The 20,358-nt window shown below is 41.2% G+C and overlaps 1 protein-coding gene across 1 annotated transcript in view; it reads right to left on the reverse strand.

Moving 5' to 3' along the window:
• LOC111230447 (teneurin-3) overlaps nt 1–20,358 on the reverse strand; it is a 251,188-nt gene that overhangs the window by 112,225 nt on the left and 118,605 nt on the right. Inside the window, exons 6-8 of the mRNA XM_022757188.1 lie at nt 16,558–16,731; nt 15,840–15,904; nt 3,852–3,971 (exon numbers count right to left, since the gene is read on the reverse strand). Of these exons, the coding sequence (XP_022612909.1) occupies nt 3,852–3,971; nt 15,840–15,904; nt 16,558–16,731 (359 nt within the window). The remainder of the gene's footprint in view (nt 1–3,851; nt 3,972–15,839; nt 15,905–16,557; nt 16,732–20,358) is intronic.

Genomic DNA, 20,358 nt, shown 5'->3' on the forward strand with positions numbered 1-20,358 from the left:
CCGTAAATACCATATTCCAGATGATTGCTTATTAGGTCATTCTTATTATTCTTATTCTCATTATATACCCTGGACAAACAGTCCATGCAGTTCACTGCCTTTACACTTTCAGCCAGTTTCTTCACACTCAGTCATGATACAGGTTTGTAAAGGATGCTGTGTCTGAGCAAAGATGACAGACTGGCTCTTTGTCTAAACACCAGAAACATTTTGGGTTGATGGCAAAGCAATAGACCATAATGCAGTGGTGTGCTGCGACTTTTACAGATGCGCAAGAGTTGAAGAACCAGCTACCCCTTAACATCTCCATATGCAATCCTGCTCTTTCCTACACACATGAGAAAAATGGACCAGACTAAAACATAACTTTTCGTGGCGGTAGTAGTAGCAAATCTCTCTTATATTCAGCGTTTGTCCTGTCTCATGATTCTGTATGAAAGTCTCTCTCCTGCATCTTGCTGCTCTTTGTATCTTCACCTTCCTTCACTCCTTCCTGGCTGAAGAAGTATTAGGATTATTCCTTTGAACTGACAGTAAACATATTGAATGTGCAGTATAGAGAATTATTTGAAAATCACTTCTGTGGTAATGTTCAAGATATATACTGTAGACTGACAATGGCACACTCCAGAATCCTGTATTTTCCTGCCTTCCTGTCTCAAACTTGTCAAACTTAATGCAGATCTGGCACTGTCAAGCCTATAGGGAAAACATATGAATATGAGACTTTGGTATTATGTTACATGGTTAACTGTCAATATGTGAATTGAATAAATATGTCAGTGAAAGCTTTCCTTGAGAACGGATTTATTAAAAGCTGCTCCACACTAAACCTGAACTTGTCATCACACGTTGACCACGGTGATTAGTAAGACAACAGATACCGACTTGGCACGATAAATCACAGTGTCATTTGCTTAATGCTTAGGAAGAATGAGTATGTGCATGTGTATAATGGTGCAATATCAACGGTGGAAACTGAGTCAAGCACACTTGTTTGCAGCTAGCTGTAGTTAGTCACTCGTTGAAGATCCGAGGATTAAAAACGCTGCTCCCCTCTCTGTGTGACAACCCCCAGCCTTTGTCAATGGGACACAGCCACACCCACGAAAATGACAGAAATGATAGATGCAACAGCTGGTAGTTAATCTAGCTTCCAGACAGTAGCATACTGCAGCCACAATAGGGAAGTAAAATGCAAGATGAAGGCAAACAGGTAATATCAGATCATTTATGGGACAGAAAGCTGTTGAGATGTAAGGACAGATATCACTTCCACTTCAGTATTGTTATAATTGATGTCTATTTTTAACTTAAACTGGTCAAGCACTGCTTGCCTTGCTTGTCATGACTGATATAAACTATAAACTGTATTCACCTGCTTTTAATATGGCTAACTAGGATTTCAGTGGCTATGTAGCAATAGCAAAACGTACAAATGTACAAATGCCTTTAAGAACATGGTAAATTTGAAAAACGTCGGCTGTAAATTAAACTTCACTCTCACAGAAAACCATTGTCAAGTGAATGTACAGACCACTTACTTTTTGCACACTTTAATTTGAAATGGCTAAAATTGCTATTTTTCCCCTTCGACACTCAATATCCCATAATGACAACCTGAAAACATGGTTTCAAAAATTTCAGCAAATTTGTATAAAATCAAAAACAGAAATCTCTTGTTGACGTAAGTATTTAGACCCTTTGCTTATCAATGAGCTGCGTCCAAGGGACTCTCTGTAGACCTCCACAATAAAACTGCGGTGAGGAGTAGATCAGCGAGGTTATAAAACCATTTCCAAGCTTTGAGTGCTCCCAGGAGCACAGTGGCGTTCCCATCCACTCTGACAGAGGATCTGCCAGGAAGAATGGGATAAAATCCCCAAATCCAGGTGTGCAAAGCTTGTAGAGACTCACCCACCAAGACTCAAAGCCTTTGCAGAGGCCCCTCGCTGTCATTGACTCAGATGTGTGCGCGTGCGCGTGTGTATGTGTGTGTGTGAGTGAATGTGCGTGTAATATTTATGGCAGTCTAGATGTTACGCTCATTCGTTACACTTGTATGACTTGCAACATATGACACAAGGCTTCAGCTTGAAGACACAAACATCCATCTTAATTTCCAACACAACGCATTCGCACTACTGGTCTCTCTCTCTCTCTCTCTCTCTCTCTCTCTCTCTCTCTCACACACACACACACACACACACACACACACACACACACACACACACACACACACACACACACTGTCAAAGGTAATTTTTGGGGACATTACATATACTTGCATTCATTTCCTGGAGACTTACCCTGACCCTGCACCCTTAACCACTGACCCTGAGACACTCTATTACTCTATTAAAGTGTCCACCTGAAGTAATGTGTGTATATTTACAGTATTAAAAGCAGATGAGAGGTGTGGTATGGGGGTATACTGAGTCCAGATGTCAGCCACTGTGCTGGAGAGAAGGTCACACACTGCTTTCTCCATACATTTGCACCGAGTTCAGGGCAACTGGCGTGAAGTCGTTCAGGTCTTTAGTGTGTGTGTTTTTCAGAATAGGAATTATGGTTGGATTTTTCCATGGGCTAGTAACACAGCTGGAGTCAAGAAGGGGGAGCATTTTTGGATGAAGACTCCACCTACTCTCTGAGAACCCTGCCTCTGAGTTCGCTGGCAGCCATGAGTTTTATGGGGGTTGATGTTTATGGGGGATGGAGGTCACCACCAGCCGCTCCTTTATGGAAAGAGTTTGGTGGAGAGAGCTGGCACAAGGGGCTCTGCAAAGGAGATGGGGGCTGGATCATGGCTTCCTTCTTTTCCAAAGGTGTCACTATAAAATTGTAAAATGTTAAATCCATCCAAAGGAATGTCTGTCACCTCACAGGATAGCCACATAAAGGGCTTGTTACGGGTTGTCAGTCAAATCTAGTGAGTGCAGAAAGTTCCATAGTGATCAGACGTTTGACAGGGTGACTGCAGGTAAAGGTAGACCGCTTCTCAATCTGTTCCGGATCACTCCACTGGATTTTCTTTTCCTTCTTTATTCACTTACGAGGAATCGGATGTAAGATTAGTAACGTGTGATACTGGCAACTCATCCAGGTGGAAGTGGCTTAACTCCAACAGGTACTCTCGTGGACAGGAGAGTCTGCTGTTGCTCCTTCATAATGACCACATGCAGGACATAAAAGACCTGAGGCATGTGAGACACACCAGTGTTAACACTAACACTCTGCAGATGAAGAAAAGAAAAACAGCTGAGAGAGGACGAATTAAGAGGCACACGGATCTTGATTGATGGGTGTGTGTGTGTGTGTGTGTGTGTGTGAGTGAGGGAGGAGAGAGACAAAAAGGGCCATTCATGGCACTCATGAACTGTGCAGTCATCAAGTTATTTAGTTATTTCTTATTATCAGAAATTAATTTTACAAATACATTTCATAATGAGCTGTTACCCACAAACGACAGACCTTCTTTTCCTTTTTCAGAAGAGTCTGGAAAATTAAAACATTTTTACAAGATTCCAACTAACCCCACTGGACATACCACTGTTGATAAAGACTTGGACTTCAAATTAATAATATATAAGTCCCTGTCATCATTCCTCAGTCATCAGAGAGTGAAAATGGCTGAAGTGTTTTCGTGGCATTATTAGTCTTGAACTGAGAAAAGAGCAACAGAAGTTCGCATTTCAGGAAAACAAAGCAAGTCCTTGTCTGTCAGACACTGCCTGACCTTTGCTGCACTGCTGAGCCTGGCAGAAGGTCACATCAGCTCCACTCTGCATCAGGAACATTTCTGGTCAAAGTGGAGAAACTTTAAATGGAACAAACATGTAGGAACTCACCGTTGTCTGTTGACACCATGAAGGTGTTGGGAGTCGTATCTCTTCCTCCTCCTCCGTTTTCAAATGCTCCATATCCCTCACTCTCCTGAAGCTGCCAGTTTAGACCAAACAGGTGCATGGCTGGAGAAAGGAGGAGGGGAGCAGGGAGGTTAATACAGTGTGCAAGGAGATAGGAAGGAAGAGAAGATGAATAAAATGATGGGAAAGGAAGGACAGTGAAGAGAAAGATAATGATAAATAAAAAGGCAAAAAATGGTGGTGCACAACAACAAAAGTAACAGAAGATGGAAATAGGAAAAGAAAAGAAGAAAAAAGAAGATAGAAAGGAAGAACAATTAGACAGGAAATGATGGAGGGATGAAGGGGAAAGATCAGGTGTTAAAAGAGAAAAAACAGAAACAAAACAACGATAAAATTGTGTGTGTGTCAAACAGGCGAATGAGGTGTGAGCATGAGGCTTGGTTGCATGTACACTTGTGGCTGTGTGAAGCATACTGAGCACTAGCAGCATGTTTCTGGAAACATGAATAACATCTACACTGCTCTCAGGCTAGATACGCAAATTAAGTGTGCAACTGTGCACACATACACACACACACACACAGAGAGAGAGAGAGAAAGAGAGAGAAAGAGAGAGAGAGAGAGAGAGAGACACACAGACACACACTGGTACCCAGGGATAGATGGAGTGGAGTGTGTTCCATCAAAGGAAGCCTCCTGCAGCTAATCTGACATAATGCAATACAACACTCACCTCTACCACCTATGTGTTTTCTCTTCCTCTCTATATGTCTGTGTGTGCCTGCATGCCCTTGAGCTTGTAAATCATCTGCTCACTTGCCGTCTCCTTCCTTCTCCTTGCATCTCAATTGAGAAACCAGATTTTTTACAGTCAAATTTGTGTAAAACAGAAAGAGCCACACCCATGAAGCCCATCTCCATTCACCATCACACCTCCCTCCTTTAATCTTTCATTCACCCTACAGTATATTCTACATAGCATCTGCTGAATTATGCCGACTGTCTGATGACGAACTGCAGAGCTGATGTGGCATTTTACAAAATGAAGCAGCAGTGGAGGGATTTGGTTTTGTGCTTTGCCTTTAATACAGTGGGCTGTTGTCTCTGTTAGCACTTATGTATTGGTAGTGCACAGTCAACAAGGAGCAGAATTACAGAATTTTACTGCACCATGTGATCAGACCTGTCAGCTCTTGGATCTGACATACAGTATATACAGACCTGAGACCTTAAGGAACAGAGTGGGACCTTACCTGGAACCCGTAAGACTGCATTTACTGAAATTTGGATCTGGCCATCGTGGGTCCTGGGTCTCAGTTAGGAACCAAATGGACCCATGGTGGCCTGTAGTCTAAAGCCCTGCTAACAAACTTTGACGCTGCAGTGTTCGCAACACTGAGCTATGTAGGTAGGTAGGTAGCCATTATTTAATAAAATAGCACAATATACATGATAGAAAATGTGAGCTTCAATGTTCATGTTTATGTTGATGAATGCGGTAAGTACATTTTATGGCAATCAGTCCATTAAATTTAGATATGACACAGTTTAAAATAGATTTCTCTCCTAATATGTGTAATAACATTCCTTATATTCCTTACATGGTTGAGCATATTATTTGGTAATCAGCCTGATTTTCTTTTTGTAACTTCAGCATCAAAAACCTGCAGTGTGTAGTGTTCAGCTTTTTCTCAATATCTGATCAACTTCGACTGAGAAATCGTGAAAAATGTTTTTGTCATGTTGTACAAAAACAGTGTGTCTAAAATTGATTCAAATGAACTTCATTTGCTTTGTTCTTTTTTATTAGCTCACATCCTGATGTGATTTACAGTACAGTAAAATTAAACAACACTGAGCAGCTAATGATTTACCAATCACAATTTTACAAAGCTGACTTGGGACTGTTACATGAACACATAGTTCACAGTTTATGCCCTGGGACGCAGGGGGCAGATTCCATTCTGCTCTGGGCCCCAGAGGAGCAGATCAACCAAACACAATGCAGCTCACAGACTGTGACATAATAACAGTGCATTTCACAGAGCAGAGAAATTGAGAACTGCTCTGTAAAAGAGGCAGGTCACCCACACACAGTGTGTGTTTTCAATGATTCAGAAGGCCAGCACCAACATGAGTGACAGAGCCATAGCTGTTGTACCAATATGCAATGTCCTTACATCAAATCACTTTCACTGCAGTCAGAACAAACCAAAGGATCAATATGTTTCTCTAATAAGTTTGGGAGCTTCTTAAAAGCAGACAGACACTTGGACACTAAAATAAAACAAACAAATCCCCAATTATTTTACATCTGAGAGAAGTCAGATTTTTGAATACGTGTGGAGCCCCATGTCCCATGATAGTACATGACATGCCGACGCTATAACAATCAAAAGTAGTAACCTGTTGTGTTGGTGGGTTTGTGTGGGAGTGCAGGAGTCTGGACTGGATTCCTCACGCGGCAGTTATTATAGAGAGAGTTGTGTCAAGGACCAATTAGTGAGCCCCCCCTCCCCCAAACCTCAACCCCCACCCCACCACCACTACCACCACACACATACACACCGCTCAGCCTCATTAAATTAGAGCCGTGCTGTGCTAGCCTGTTACCCACCATCCCTCCTGGTGAGAACAGGAGCAAAGGGTCACGGGAGAGTGCCGGCTAATCGACAGGGGCCTGCGCGCGCATGCGTGTGTGTGTGGGTGTGTGTGTGTGTGTGTTTGTATATATATATATGTGTGTGTGTGTGTGTGTGTGTGTGTATGTGTAAATGTGTCCGTGTAATAAGTAAGAGGATTAATGGGCATGGTAACAGTCATACAAGACTGGTTCTCCCTAACGGCCCCTTTTTGAGAAATCTGGGAGGCAACATCACCTTTCAGAGAAATTTAGTGAAGGATTTCAAGAAGGTAAAAATAAAGCCAAGAGTTAAGTTGAAAACTTTAAACACATACAGTAGACTCTTGTTTCATGGGAGCATCAACTTTACATCCATACAACATGGTGCTGAGGTGGACAGTTAGTGTAAATTGTATCAAATCACCTGCTGTTGGTATCAATTCCCCGGTGTTGCCATACCTTATAAATATGAACTGGTATGTGGAGCTGTGATGAGAAGTCAGTGCTGGAAAAAAATCCCTGCTGCAGGAGAACTGCTCGGATCAATGAAAGGCAAATTATCCTTCTGTGTTCAACTGGAAGAGGAATCAACAATCTAGGGTGCACTGTCAGCCTTTACTATGTCTGCTCAGTAGAGTGAACACACACAAAGACAGACCACAGTGGCTGGATTCTGAGTCTTTTCTTTAAGTGTAAAAGTGAAGGCAACAGAGCAGAAAAACTGATTTTATACTTTTTGTACACAAGAACACGATGTGTTTAATGTCCAACTATGCCACCTTGTGGATGTACAGATAGCTAATCAGAAGCCTGAGTAGGCTGTTCCCACTGAACCGGCGGCTTCAGGGCCGCAATTGTAGGACCCTAATTTTTCACAACACTGCCACCTATGGAAGTGGACAAAAGGACTATATTTCAGTAAGAACATGGACGACAATCAAAGTGTGAGTATGACAGCTCTTATTAATATATTAAAAGTAGTGAGCTGATTTAGCTGATTACTTTATTATCTTTAGCTATCTGCCATATCAATAATAATAAAATTATATAGAATTATTAATAATACACAACTGTGGTCCTAAAACTGCAGCCTCCTGTAGGCTACAACAGGAACACAAGATCGCCCGATCTTATATTAGCAACATTAAACTACTAAATTATAGCAGCAGGAAAATTTGTATTAAATTAGTGTTAAAACGTTTTATATCTCTCTTTTTTATTTCTCTCTCTTTCTCTCTCTCTCTCTCTCTCTCTCTAAATAAATAAATAAATAAAATATATATATATATGAAAGGAAAAGAGGGGGAAGGATGAAAGAGCAGTGGAAAAGTGAAGCTAAACTAAGCTAACAAAAATCATTGCCACAGCCACCATCATAGGAAACACTGCTGTTCTCCCACCCTTCAACACAGAGACTGACCCCGGCTCTGATGGACCGTGTTGTTACAAATAGGTGCAAAGGTTTGAACACTGCAATGAATATGCAGGCTAAAAGTGTTACTGTTGCACCTGCTAGGTCAGCTAGTGCATGATATTTCAGACAAATAAGCAGCAACAGAAGATATATATGCAGACAAAAAGCAGGAGTTATCTGGGTATTTCTCATTCAGTATGAAGTCTATCTTCAGAAAAGTCGAGCACGAAGTGGAAGTAAATCTGGACAGCTACCACACCAGGCTAAGGATATTAGCTAAGAACTGTGAGTTTGCTAATGATGAGGCAGAGATCAAAACTCAAATAATACAAAGCTGCACATCATCCAGGCAGCAAAGAACAGCACCGAGGGAGCAAGAGATGACCCTAGATCTGCTTCTAGACCATTGACCCAGCTGACGTTCAGAAAAAGGGCGCCCTGTTAGATGTCCAGCTAGAAACAAATATTGCAAAGGATGGGTAAATTAAACCATTCAATGTCACTAAAACAAAAAAGCCGTAAGACAAAGTCAACCAACACACAAAGAAAGTCTATCGCATGAGAAAGACTGCACCTGGTGGAGAACGCAATTCTTCCAGCAGTGACGGTGCATATGCTTTTTTGCGATTTCAGAGCTGCCACAGATCCACACTGAGCTGAATGGCATTCATGTGCTAGTTTGTCCATGTCTACGTCATGGGATGGGAACACTGAAAAATTTCCCGGTGGAGCTGCAACCTCACATATTCACCACATCAACATACGCAATTCCACATTCGGCAGAAGGTCAAGGATGAACTTCAGGAACTCCACACTGATGACACCACGGGTCTCACCTATTGTCACACCTCCCAGACTTAAAGACCCTGACAAAGGAAGAATTTGTGTTGACAAGTGCTAAGCTAACACAACCGTAGGGATAGAGCAGAACATCACTCGGGTTACGGTTAGCGGATGACATGATACATCAGCTAAATGCAGCTACAGTGGCTTGTAAACTGGATCTCAGAGCTGGATACCATCTAGACAGCTGATACATCACCGTGCTCACCACTCACATTGGACTGAGGTCCTACAAACATCCGAGTTTTGACATATAATCTGCTCCTGAGGTATTTCAAAATGCCATATGTCAACCTTTCTCAATCTCTCTCTCAGGTGTGGAAAATCTCAGTGATGGCATCGCAGCATGATGACAGCCTCCGATCACTGTTCCAGAGACTTAAAGAAAGTGGTCACACTCAACTGTGAACAATCAGTTCAACAAAGTTTAACTTGGTTGGCTTTATCTAGTTTGTACAAGGTGTCTCAGCTGATCCCAAGAAAGTCGATGGAGTTCAGCATGATACACATCCCCAGACTCAAGGTGAAATCAAGAGTATGCTGAGTACGGCCAACCATTGCCCCCCCCCCCCGCTTCATCAAAGACTTCTCTTCCACTTCAGAACCAGCCAGCTCACCAGAAAAGACACACCCTGGGTTTGGGGCCCAGAACTGCATTATAAAGACTGAAAGACAGTTTGACCAGTGACACCACAATGTCATACTACAGCCCGGGCAGAGAGAGAGAACTCATTGTTGACGCAAGCCCTGTTGGATTGAGTGAAATCTTCTATTGAAAGGATGAAAAAGATGTGAAGTACTGCACATAATAGCATATGGGTCAATCTCTCAGTGATGAGGAGAGAGAAGAGGAGCTACTCTCACACAGCTGTGAGCACTTCCACCTTTACATCTTTGGTCATCCTTTCACAAAGCACTGAAAATAATATGAAACAATCCCAGGTCAAAACCACACGCCAGGATCAAGAGACGGGGACTCAGGCTTCAGCTTCAAAGTGAAGAACATAACAGGAGCTGACAGTCGAGCAGATTACACGTCTCATCACTCCATTCCATCGCAGACAGACGACAGAGGGGGAGTACGTCAGCTTCAAGCCATGACACTCACTAAGGTCGGGGAAAAGACGCTAAAAGACCATATCTTTCAAGAGGTCACATCAGAGACTAAACACAACATACTAACAACATACTAAAGCTGCTGAAGCTGAAGCGTCAGAATGTAGCTGTCTCGGGTGTCAAGCTAACACGCCAGTCACACATGTTGAGTCGCTGAAAATGTCAGCCTTGCTCGATCTTCCCTGGCATAGTGCAAAACCTCTATGGACCACTTCCCGCTGAAGAGTACTTGCAGTTACCGGTTTCACACTAAATCGACAGTTAGTCTTACCGTTTAGATTTTAATTATCACCATGACTGTAGTTGATTACCATGGTTAATTACTGTGGTTAATTTAAATCACGTAGCACCCCAGATGCATGAGCAGCAAAGCAACGTGGGTTCGTTATGTTTCAACATGGAGAAGGCAGTGACAGCGCTGCTCTGGGGATTTTTCAGCTTCTAAAACTTTTTTACATCAAGGTTAGCAGGTATAAGAGGGTTTCTCAAACGTGGGTAAACCCGCTACAACAGGCGATTGACTCCTTTTCCACTGCCAGACGGGTTTGCCTTTCTGTTCGGAGTGATGTCATCACATGCACTTACAGAGCACACACGCAGACTTTGACTCAGTTTTCTAACAGGAAGTAACTTGCTTGCCTATTCCGAACACAACCAAGAGATAGAAGAGAAGGAGGGAGACCCATCTCTGATGAGATTAGGGCAACACTTACTGATCGTGTCATCAACCACAGGTTAAATATGACAGAGGCTGGACTGAGACTCCAACCAAACGTGAGTCAGTTTCCAGCAGCATCCTTAATTCAAACCTTCATAAATGAGAACAGGTATGAACAGGTATATGTAATGGCTATTTAAGCATAACTATTAAATACGTATTACTGCATCGTGTTACATAAACATTTGTAGGTCTTACTGTAGCCACACACTTACTGCACTGCATTATGGGAATGGATGGTTACCATACTGTGCAATACAACCAACTGCAAAAAAACATGTCTCAGCAAACCACTGTACTGTACTGCCACTTATAATTGTATGGAAATGTATATACAAGTCTATTTAATAGGAATATCCAAAAAATTATTATAGTGAAAAAAGTGTTTAAGATGTGCATTTTCAATGCAGCGTTTCAGTTTGCAACAGATATGTGCCACTTTGCACTTTGCATGTGCAGTTTTTGGATTTGTGTGTAGCTCTTTGAAAAAATGAGACCTAGTATAGGAAATGTGTGAGCAGTTGTAAGAAATTGTAATAAAGCATTGCCGCTGTTCAACATGTCGCTGTTCGCCTGGTGTATAAATACAGGACAGAAACAGCACACCTTGAGAAATTACAAATAAATTACAGTTGATATCTAGCACAGAGAGGTATTCCACTTCTACTGTGATGTCAAGAATCACTTCCATAAATTTCCATTGTTTTAATTAAATGATCTATAAACGTTATTCTGAGCCACATCAGTATTAAACCGATATCTAGCTACAGCTATCTAGCTATGTTTTGGACATTAATAATGAACAGCAGGAGCTCTATGTGGCAGTGGCGCTCTGCATTTCTGACACTGTGTCCTTGTTACTTTACAAACGACTGACATTAAAATCAACCTCCTCTAATGATTACAAATGTTGCTGTAGCTCCCAAGGTGATATTATACCCATGGTGCTATAGTTTAGGCTGATATGCAAATGTTGTAAATGGAGTACAAACTATTTCCTGGAATGATTTAAAGTAATCAGTGTATCTTCATTCTTCAACTGACTGTGACTCACACTGATGGGAATTGTTAGATGAACTGGTTTTAGGAAAGGTGTAGGTGAAGAAAAATGAATCTTTTTGTGAGAAGTACTGAACCAAAAAAAAGATCTGAATGACTGAATTTTGCAGAATCGTTAAAAATAAGCTCACCCCGCTAGGAGTCACAAAGACACTTGCATCGTAATGGTTTACTGATTAGGGCCGCTGAGTGTTCGTTCGATCCATAGCCTTGTTTCACGGGGTGCAGCCTGGCTTAATTAGTCACACAGGAAGGTTTTATGTATGCATATCTCTTTGTTAATACAGTCCTGCCTGTTAGCAGATAAACTTAGTCACCACAATAGAGCAACAACTCTGGATTATCCCTTTACATTTGCATATGTGCAGCTACAGGTGCAGTGCATGCAGCAGCAGCAGCAGCAGCAGCAGCAGCAGCAGCAGCAGCAGCAGCAGCAGCAATTCCCCATTTGATTGAGAATGGGCTCAGAGAGTGATCTGACAGATTTCGGAGAAGGAATGGTGGTGAGAGCCAAGAAGAAAGGTCTCAGGATCAGCAAGCTATGAAATTGTTGCATTTGCATTTGCAAGAATGTAAAACTTCACTCTTCAAAAATCTTTAAGAAATGCACTTTTTACATGTTGGCCTGTTAGAAAATGACCCACAGTCATTTTTTCAACAATCAGATCAGACAGGATTTGGTAACATACATTTGTCCTTTGAGCAAGATTTTATATTTGTCTTGGTCTACACTGTAATGCATTTTTCATTATGCATCACTTTTGCACAACAAAAATAAGGACAGGCATCAGTGTGCTTAGCTGATGAGGTTTCCTGCATGACTGTTCCATCTGAAGGAGTTACGTGTCCAAAAAACATTTTGAAACCCATATATTATTTGGGTTTCTCCACAAACATGTAGTTTTGTATGAATGTAGCCCCCACCTCTGACTCTGACTCGTGTCAACATGCAGTGTATCAGTTAGTCTTACAACTCTTTCTCTTTCATGTTCTACATAGTAATAAAGATCGACTATGGTACATTCTTGTAAGAGCAGTAAAGAAAAGAAAAGCTTTTCTCTGATATCAAAGAATATACATCTTCGGACATGAGGTCAAGTCAAGAGGAAATACACACACATGCACACAAGGGTACAAGGGCACACACAGTATGATTGACACATACATATATCCTAGAAAAACACACACGAGAGCAGGCAGGGATCGTATGTTGTCTGGTATGTCATTATGTGAGTTTGTCAAGGCCAAAGGTACTGTGTGTGTGTGTGTGTGTGTGTGTGTGTGTGTGCGCATGTGTGCGTGTGTGTGTATGTGTGTATGTGCCTGTGCCAATCAAAACATGTGTGCATATGCACCCTTGTGTATGTGTTTCTGTGTGTGTGCGTGTGTGTGTGTGTGTGTGTGTGTGTGTGCATGCACATGTTTGTGGTCTGTATAGGTCCCTGTGTGCTCTATGCATCTGTGCCTGTGCATGTGTTGTGTGAGACAGATTCTTGATTTGTGTGTGTGTGTGTGTGTGTGTGTGTGTGTGTTGAGAGTATATGTAGTATGTCAATCATAAAACCCCAGGCAACAGATGCTCTGAATGAAAATCTCCTTGATACACATACACACACACACACACACACACACACACACACACATTACAATTCCCCCACCCCCACACTTCCCACACAAAAACACACACACACACACACACACACACACACACACACACACACACACACACACACACACAGTAGCCTGTAGCAAGAGATCTCCAAGTCCAAGGACCATCTGAGCTCCAATCTTAATTGCTTCTGTTCATTGTGGGAATCAATGACCTTTAGAAAAAATACTACTCTTCCTCCCATCTGACTTTTTTCTATCATCCCTTTCTCTTTCTCTCTTTCTCCCTGGGCTTTTTAAAAAAAAAAAAAAAAAAAAAGTCTCTTGCACAGACCCCAACAAGGAGCAAACCGCCTTGACAGTTTTAAAGCCATGTAGGGGAGAAGAGAAAACCCTTAAAGGTGCAGAAATTGATTCTCATCTAATATGCATTTTGTCAAATTCAGCAAATATCTCCTCATGGTACGACACAGCCCTGGCTGGGAATCAAACAAAGTTGCTCAGACCGAGACACACAACAGTATTTGAGCCAATCAGCAACAGGGGACATTCATGCTTGTGCAGGACGAGGGAAAGAAGAGAAGAGTGGTAAGTCTGGCACATGTTAATGAACAGTGCCAATTTAAGGATTGCCAGTGGAAGGAGAAGGAGCAGTCTACTCTTCTGTCGACTGCAGACGAGCGACGGGTGGAGAGACCAGCGGCGAAGGCAAGCGCGTGAAAGAAACGCTGGTGTAAACTCCACAACTTAATCGCATTGTCAAGAAGGAGAGATGGCCGAGGAACAGCCAAAGAGGTGAAGATCAGAAAAACAAAAAGTGAAAAAGAATTGCTATAATCAGGCAAGAGAGAAGAGCCACGTTAACATCAGTGAGGCTGCCTGAGCCTGTAAAACCTTTGAAACATGTTATGGACGTTTTGATGGTCCACCGTGCGACCAACGCAGTGGTCCAGTGGTGATGATGGCCAGTCCGGCCGTGGTGGAGAGACCCCCAAGAGTTGAAGGGCATGGAGACGGAGGCGGAGGTTGATCTGTTTCTGCTTGACAGAAATTAATTTTGCTAAGTTTGACAGAACCAAGAGGTAAGTATTGTTTGGTCCTGTTTGCTAATGTTTGTGATAGCAATCGTAAGTGGTTATTTAGCAAGCAGAGGGCAGTGTCACATTCAATGGGAATGTAAAGGTTAATAGCAATTTGTTTTCTCTTTGGACTGAAGCCTGTACTTAGAAATATGTTGGGCTCATTCTGAAGTGTAAAGAGGTTTATGACTTGAGTGGCGCACTCTTCAAATGAGGGTTCACATGAGTGCATAAAAGTAATGTTTGCAACACAAAAATCAAATCAAAAATTAATGAATTGAAATTTGAAACTTGATGTGAGTCAAAGATTTCTCATTTCATGTAGTAGCACAACCCAGACTCAGTGCATTCAGTAGCTTAAAGGCACATTTCTCAGAGCTGCCAACATTTGTAATTACACATGCGAAATATTAACATTGTAAAATGATGTAGACTTCTATTAACCCACAATATTGAGCCCAACATAATTATATTCCATTCTGCTGCCCCGGGCGTATCAAAATCACAGTGATCTAATTTATAAAACGTTGGTTAAAAGGGAATTTTTGACATCAAATATGTGTTACAAATGTACCACTTAAATACGAAAGAGGTAACTAAGGTGATAAATGCAAGATGTTTTAAATTGTATTTTTAAGGGGGTATTTTGAACATATTATATAACCTATTCCTGAAAAAGAAAAAAATGAATCTGGTCGAAATATTAAATATGTTACAGAGTCTCTGTAGAATAACATATTTCTATTATAGCTCTGTTAGGTTTTTCTGATGCTAAATACACTTGACATTGAACTCTTTGAGTTGTAACTCTGAGAAGATTCCTGCTGCGCACAAAGCATTTCTACCATTTGATAAACGAGGTATTTGGCTGACTGATGAAGAGATTGATTAAGGTCCTACATTGATATTTTACCATTGTCACATTTTAAAAAAAAAAAAGTATTGTAGTGGTCAAGTGACCCTTTTTCTTGATCCTAACACAGTCACGGTGCAATTTGCCATCAATTTACCACTGAAACCATGTTTCCAATGTGGATTCCAGCTACAATTTACTGTAAAATGTGCCTGACATATTACCCTACGCTTCAACTGTAGCACATCCTGGAAACCAGCAGTCAGGGAGAGACAGAGGAAGGATAAAAGCCTAAAGAAAGGAAAACCCTGGCAGTCTGTTTTATCTGATGGGCTCACACCACAGAATAAAAACCAACGCATACAGCAACAAGAGTACAAGGACGGCTGATACAGAGAAGCCAGAGAGGGAAGGAAACCGGACAAGATGGGAAGAGATGATGAGGGATTAACAACGGACAAATCAGGAGACGCACAAATAAAAGTCTCATTTGTCATCCTGCGCCTGGGCCAAACTAACCCTTCAGACTATTGTGTGTGTGTGTGTGTGTGTGTGTGTGTGTGTGTGTTTGTGTGTGTGTGTTAAAGAGAAAGCGAGAGAGGGACGGACAGAACACAGAAACACAGACACAGAAAAAAGTGTGTGTGGTCTCACCTATGCAGTAACAGAGGAGGACAGATAGCAGTACAGACAGTCCTACTGCACTGAGGGCTGTACACCTGAAAGAAAGAAAATAATGTTGTTGCTGTCACTTTCTTTTCAGTATTAGTTTTGTTTCCTTTCATAATCCAGAGAAACATGTTCTTGATTTATTATTGCAGCCTCACAATTGTATAACTTTTAATATCTGATCAACTTCAGCTGCCAAGAGTCAATGAACTGTTAAATCAAATCTTCAGTATCTACTTTGATGTCAGATAGTGATGTCATGAGATACTTTAGTACCAGGTTGATGCCAAATTTCTGTGACGGTACTTGTTTTTCTACAGTACTGAAGGTACTGAAGGAACCGTAGACATGGTAGGTGCTGGAGATGTGATTCTTCCAGGACTGATGAGGACAGTGTGATAACCCTACAAGTGTCCTAGTCTGACATCAAACTCAGAGAAAAGAAGACAGGCACAGTAAACTATAATAACACATGGACAATGTGGGTGCAGCAACAGGTCTGCTGTGCCTTGTTGAAAAAAAAAACACAGCAAGACTGGTGTGTGAAGATATTTTGTATTTGAAGCAGACCATCAGGGAAAAGTTAGAGATAGCCGGTGTGAAAATGATCAGCGGACGACCCACTGCGCCTGCTGACCCACAGCAGAGGACTTCAAACAGTGTACAACAGGACTTTGGTTCCTTCCCGCTCCTCCCGTCTTACCTCCATGAGCAGTACTTTGAGGTCTTCTTGAACTTGAAGGCAGAGCGGGACAGGGTGTTCCTCGGCAACGGCCTGGTAGGTGGGGAGTACACTGAGCCTGTTGCCATAGTGTAGCCAGGAGTTGCCGTGGAGAAGAGAGGGGTGGTGCCTGTACCTGTCTTAAAAAGGAAGTGCCTGGGGGGTGAGAGAGGAGAAAGAGAGAAATACATTGTGGTGCATTAGTATGACGTAAACTACAGTTCACAACTGTCACATACTGTTGCCCCCCGGTGGCAGCATCAGGTAACTGTACATTTTGATTACTATCCTAAATCCACGGCTCCGTTCAGACCTGGATTCTTGAACCTCAGTCCAAACCTGTTTGCTGCCACACACTGCACTTCAAGGTGCCCGGGTCTGCAGGTAAACTAGATTCTATTCATTTTAAGGAAGAACTTATTTTCATGAGAAGTAAACTCGGAGGGGAGATGGGTTACCGACAAGAAATTTTAGAAAAGCACTAACCATCTCTCAGTGTAATTTATCCTATTAAACATTTGGTGAAATAATTTGGTGGAAGTTGAAAAAGTTCATAGTAAGAAGCCTCATCTCTCCAAGTGCTTCAAGTTTTATGGAACAACCCAACCAAGTGACAATGGACTGTATAAAAACTACATTTATATAAGTTCTTAGTTAAGTTATATAAGCTCTTTTTTTATTCCTGAGGAGGCTGTCTTTGGAAATGTCAACACCAAAGTGGGGAAAATCACTGGCACTTCCTCGTGTGCCTGCAGTAATTACCAAGGTCACAGTGTGTAATTAAAGACAGAACCCCGGCTAACAAGCATCTGTAATTACAATTAGACTGCTCTCTAACAAGGCTGTGTGATTAACAATTAGAAACTATTATAACAAGGGATCTTCAATTAATACCTGCCCCCAGGCTAAATGTGAAAAGAGCGAGGAAAGAAGACAGAGAGGAGAGAGCAAGAGTGAAAGGGGAAGAGACTGAAGAATTACTGAAGTACAATGTGTGAAAGACACAGGTTTACTGTATTTTGTGTGTGATAAAGCATTGACACAAGCCTTTGGGAGATCATTTAACAACACTACTACTTGGTGTGATGATCAGCAGATAAGGGTCAGAGAAAACCCCTTAGTTTTTTTAACTTTAAGTAAAATGCTTCTCAGACCCCAGAGGACCTCTGTTAATGCCATCTACCTAATGTCCAACATGTAAATCAGTCAGTGACAGTCAGAGTTAACAACTGACAGAAGTTAGTGGTCCAGTCTACTTTATCTTAGTGGGTGTACCCACAGCAACTGGAAATCCTGACTGGAATCAATTGGTTGATTTCAGTGCTGTCTTCACCTGTGAACTGACCAGGTAGCCTGTTCTTTAATTTTATTTTATTTATCATATATCATTATTATCACCATGTTTACCCCTTATATGTTTCCTCCGAGACATTTCAACCAACTTATGTTGTACTTTTAACTGAGATGTCTTTTCAGTAGCAGTAGTTAGTTACCGTTCACGTGCTGAGTCAGTGTGGTGTCCCATCTCCAGTCAGATTCTGTTACTGCTAGAGTTTATTGCTGCTCTGTCTGAACACAGTTAATGTAGCTGTTTTCTTCATCACAGAGTCGAACTACCTGCTGTACATTTGAACTTACACTAGTTCTGCTCCAGCACCCAGAGCTCTCTGCTCCTTTTAGCGACTTTCACTAATTCAGCAGTTGTTTACATGCTGTTCAGATGTGCTAGGTACTTTAGCTTAGCAGTTAGCGCTAGCTTCTCTCCCTCTCTCTCTCTCCTGCTCTCTCTTGCTCGGTGTGTCTCGGACCCTCAACACTGCACTCATTAAACGGAGCTGCAAAGTACTTGCATGGTCTGAGCCCGTCAGCGTACACATCAACCTTCAGCGTGATAGGCTATTACTCGTTACGTGTAACCAATCAGATGGTGCTGTGGGCGGGACATTGCGACACCTTTGTTGAGTTTACCGTCAGATCTACTGACCAGTTTTCTACAAAACCAAATTGCTGAAGTGCAAGTCCTGTCACAAAACTATGTTGTTACGTATCTTTGGGCATTTTTAAGTGATTATGCAGGAATTCTGGAGCTTTCTTGGTGGGTATACACCTCTGTATCATGTATCACCTGGCATTAACATTCATCAGAGTAAAACCATACAACAACATATAACTGTCCATGTACACTGCAAATGCAGGGAAGAGGTTCTATGGGTGGATTTCATTTTAGTGCACCACACCACAGGGATGCACTGTGACCACACTCTAAAGAAGTGTAAATGCTTAAGCTTCTACAGTCATCCTGCAGTGAGACGTACTGCAGGAAAAACCACATCTTACTAATGCCCCTGCTGCTCTGTTTGGCTTTTAGCAAAAGAACATTTAAATGAAAGTGTTTTTCTATTCATTACTGCTCATGGAGACGCAAATTTTGTGGAAAGGGCGCAACATGTTTCTTATCAGTAGAGCACCATAATTCTCCTACCAACCGGATGCATAGTTGTTGCAGTTCCTGCCTTATATGACTTATAAGTTACTTTAATGGAGGAATTTGTTTCCTTTCTCTACATGTGGTGTCGTTGTCTGCTGCTGTTTTATTTTGTTTTTATGACTCAGGTTTTTTGGTGGAGTAGAGGCATGTGATGCTGGGTGGCAGTGGTAACTCCACTGTGGCTACACTGACACTTTTGCATATTACTCAAAGGTGTTTCTAATATTTTATCAACCTCATTTACATACATTAAAGTAAAATGATCACCTTTGTGACAGGGCCAACAAAACTGAAATATGTAGGCTAAGTTTTGTATTTATTTTTCAATCTCTTTTTGTTTATGTGTAAGCCAGAAAATAATGGAAACCGTAGGTCCTGAAAAATGCTATCACGTTTATGTTTTTCCATAGTTAGTCCCTCCAAAGGTCAACTTTCAGCTATTTGGTCCAGGAACATCCCAAAACTTGGAGGAGATTCGTTGTTCCAACAAGGAGGTATGCATTTCTTACCGAAATATATTATAGTTATTAATAATCTGCATTTTTTTTTTAATGAAAATGGTGATGAAAATCTAGATGAAAATTGGGCATATCATTTAGTAAATAGAAACAAGGGTTTAAATCAAAATTTTCAATCAATTTTGAAGACTGATGTAGTGAAGGAGTGAATTGAATTCCAGAAGGTTTTTAACAGATCGCTTTAACAGATTTAATGAATTATCTTTAGAAATCTTATGCATCTTTAGTGGAGTGAGGGAGAATTTATGAATAAACTTAAAAATAGCTTCCTTGATTTTATTACTTGAAAATGAAAAGTGTATTCTTTTCAAATATTTAACCAGATATTTTCATTTATAACCATCCCTAGATCTTTTTTTTTTTTTTTCAAATCTTTAATAGAGGTTGGAAAGATGAATGAGTGAATCCTTAAATTTTTACCTTTGATTGCATTTGAGGATATTAATATATTTTCCACTTCGGATCATTCAAACCTTGATTTAAGCTTTACTAGTGAATTGAAAAGTAGAATGTTAGGGCTGCTGTATTGGATTGCATTAATTTACAATCGGTAACATGCGTTTCACATGCAGTTCATTTTATCACAGCTTCTTGGTCCCATTAATTCACTTCACTGCTGTACTAAAAAAACACACAGCAGCAAGTTTCCATCCAAATGCAGTCACAAATTTTTTAGAGCAGAATTTCAGAATTGATTCAAAATGCTGCTGCTCAGCCTATGATCACCTCATACCTTTACTTGCCTCTTTACATTGGCTCTCTTTTAGATTTAGAATT

The sequence above is a fragment of the Seriola dumerili genome, unplaced genomic scaffold (assembly GCF_002260705.1).
Source record: "Seriola dumerili isolate Sdu_G_001 unplaced genomic scaffold, Sdu_1.0 BDQW01000267.1, whole genome shotgun sequence".
Taxonomy (NCBI): domain Eukaryota; kingdom Metazoa; phylum Chordata; class Actinopteri; order Carangiformes; family Carangidae; genus Seriola; species Seriola dumerili.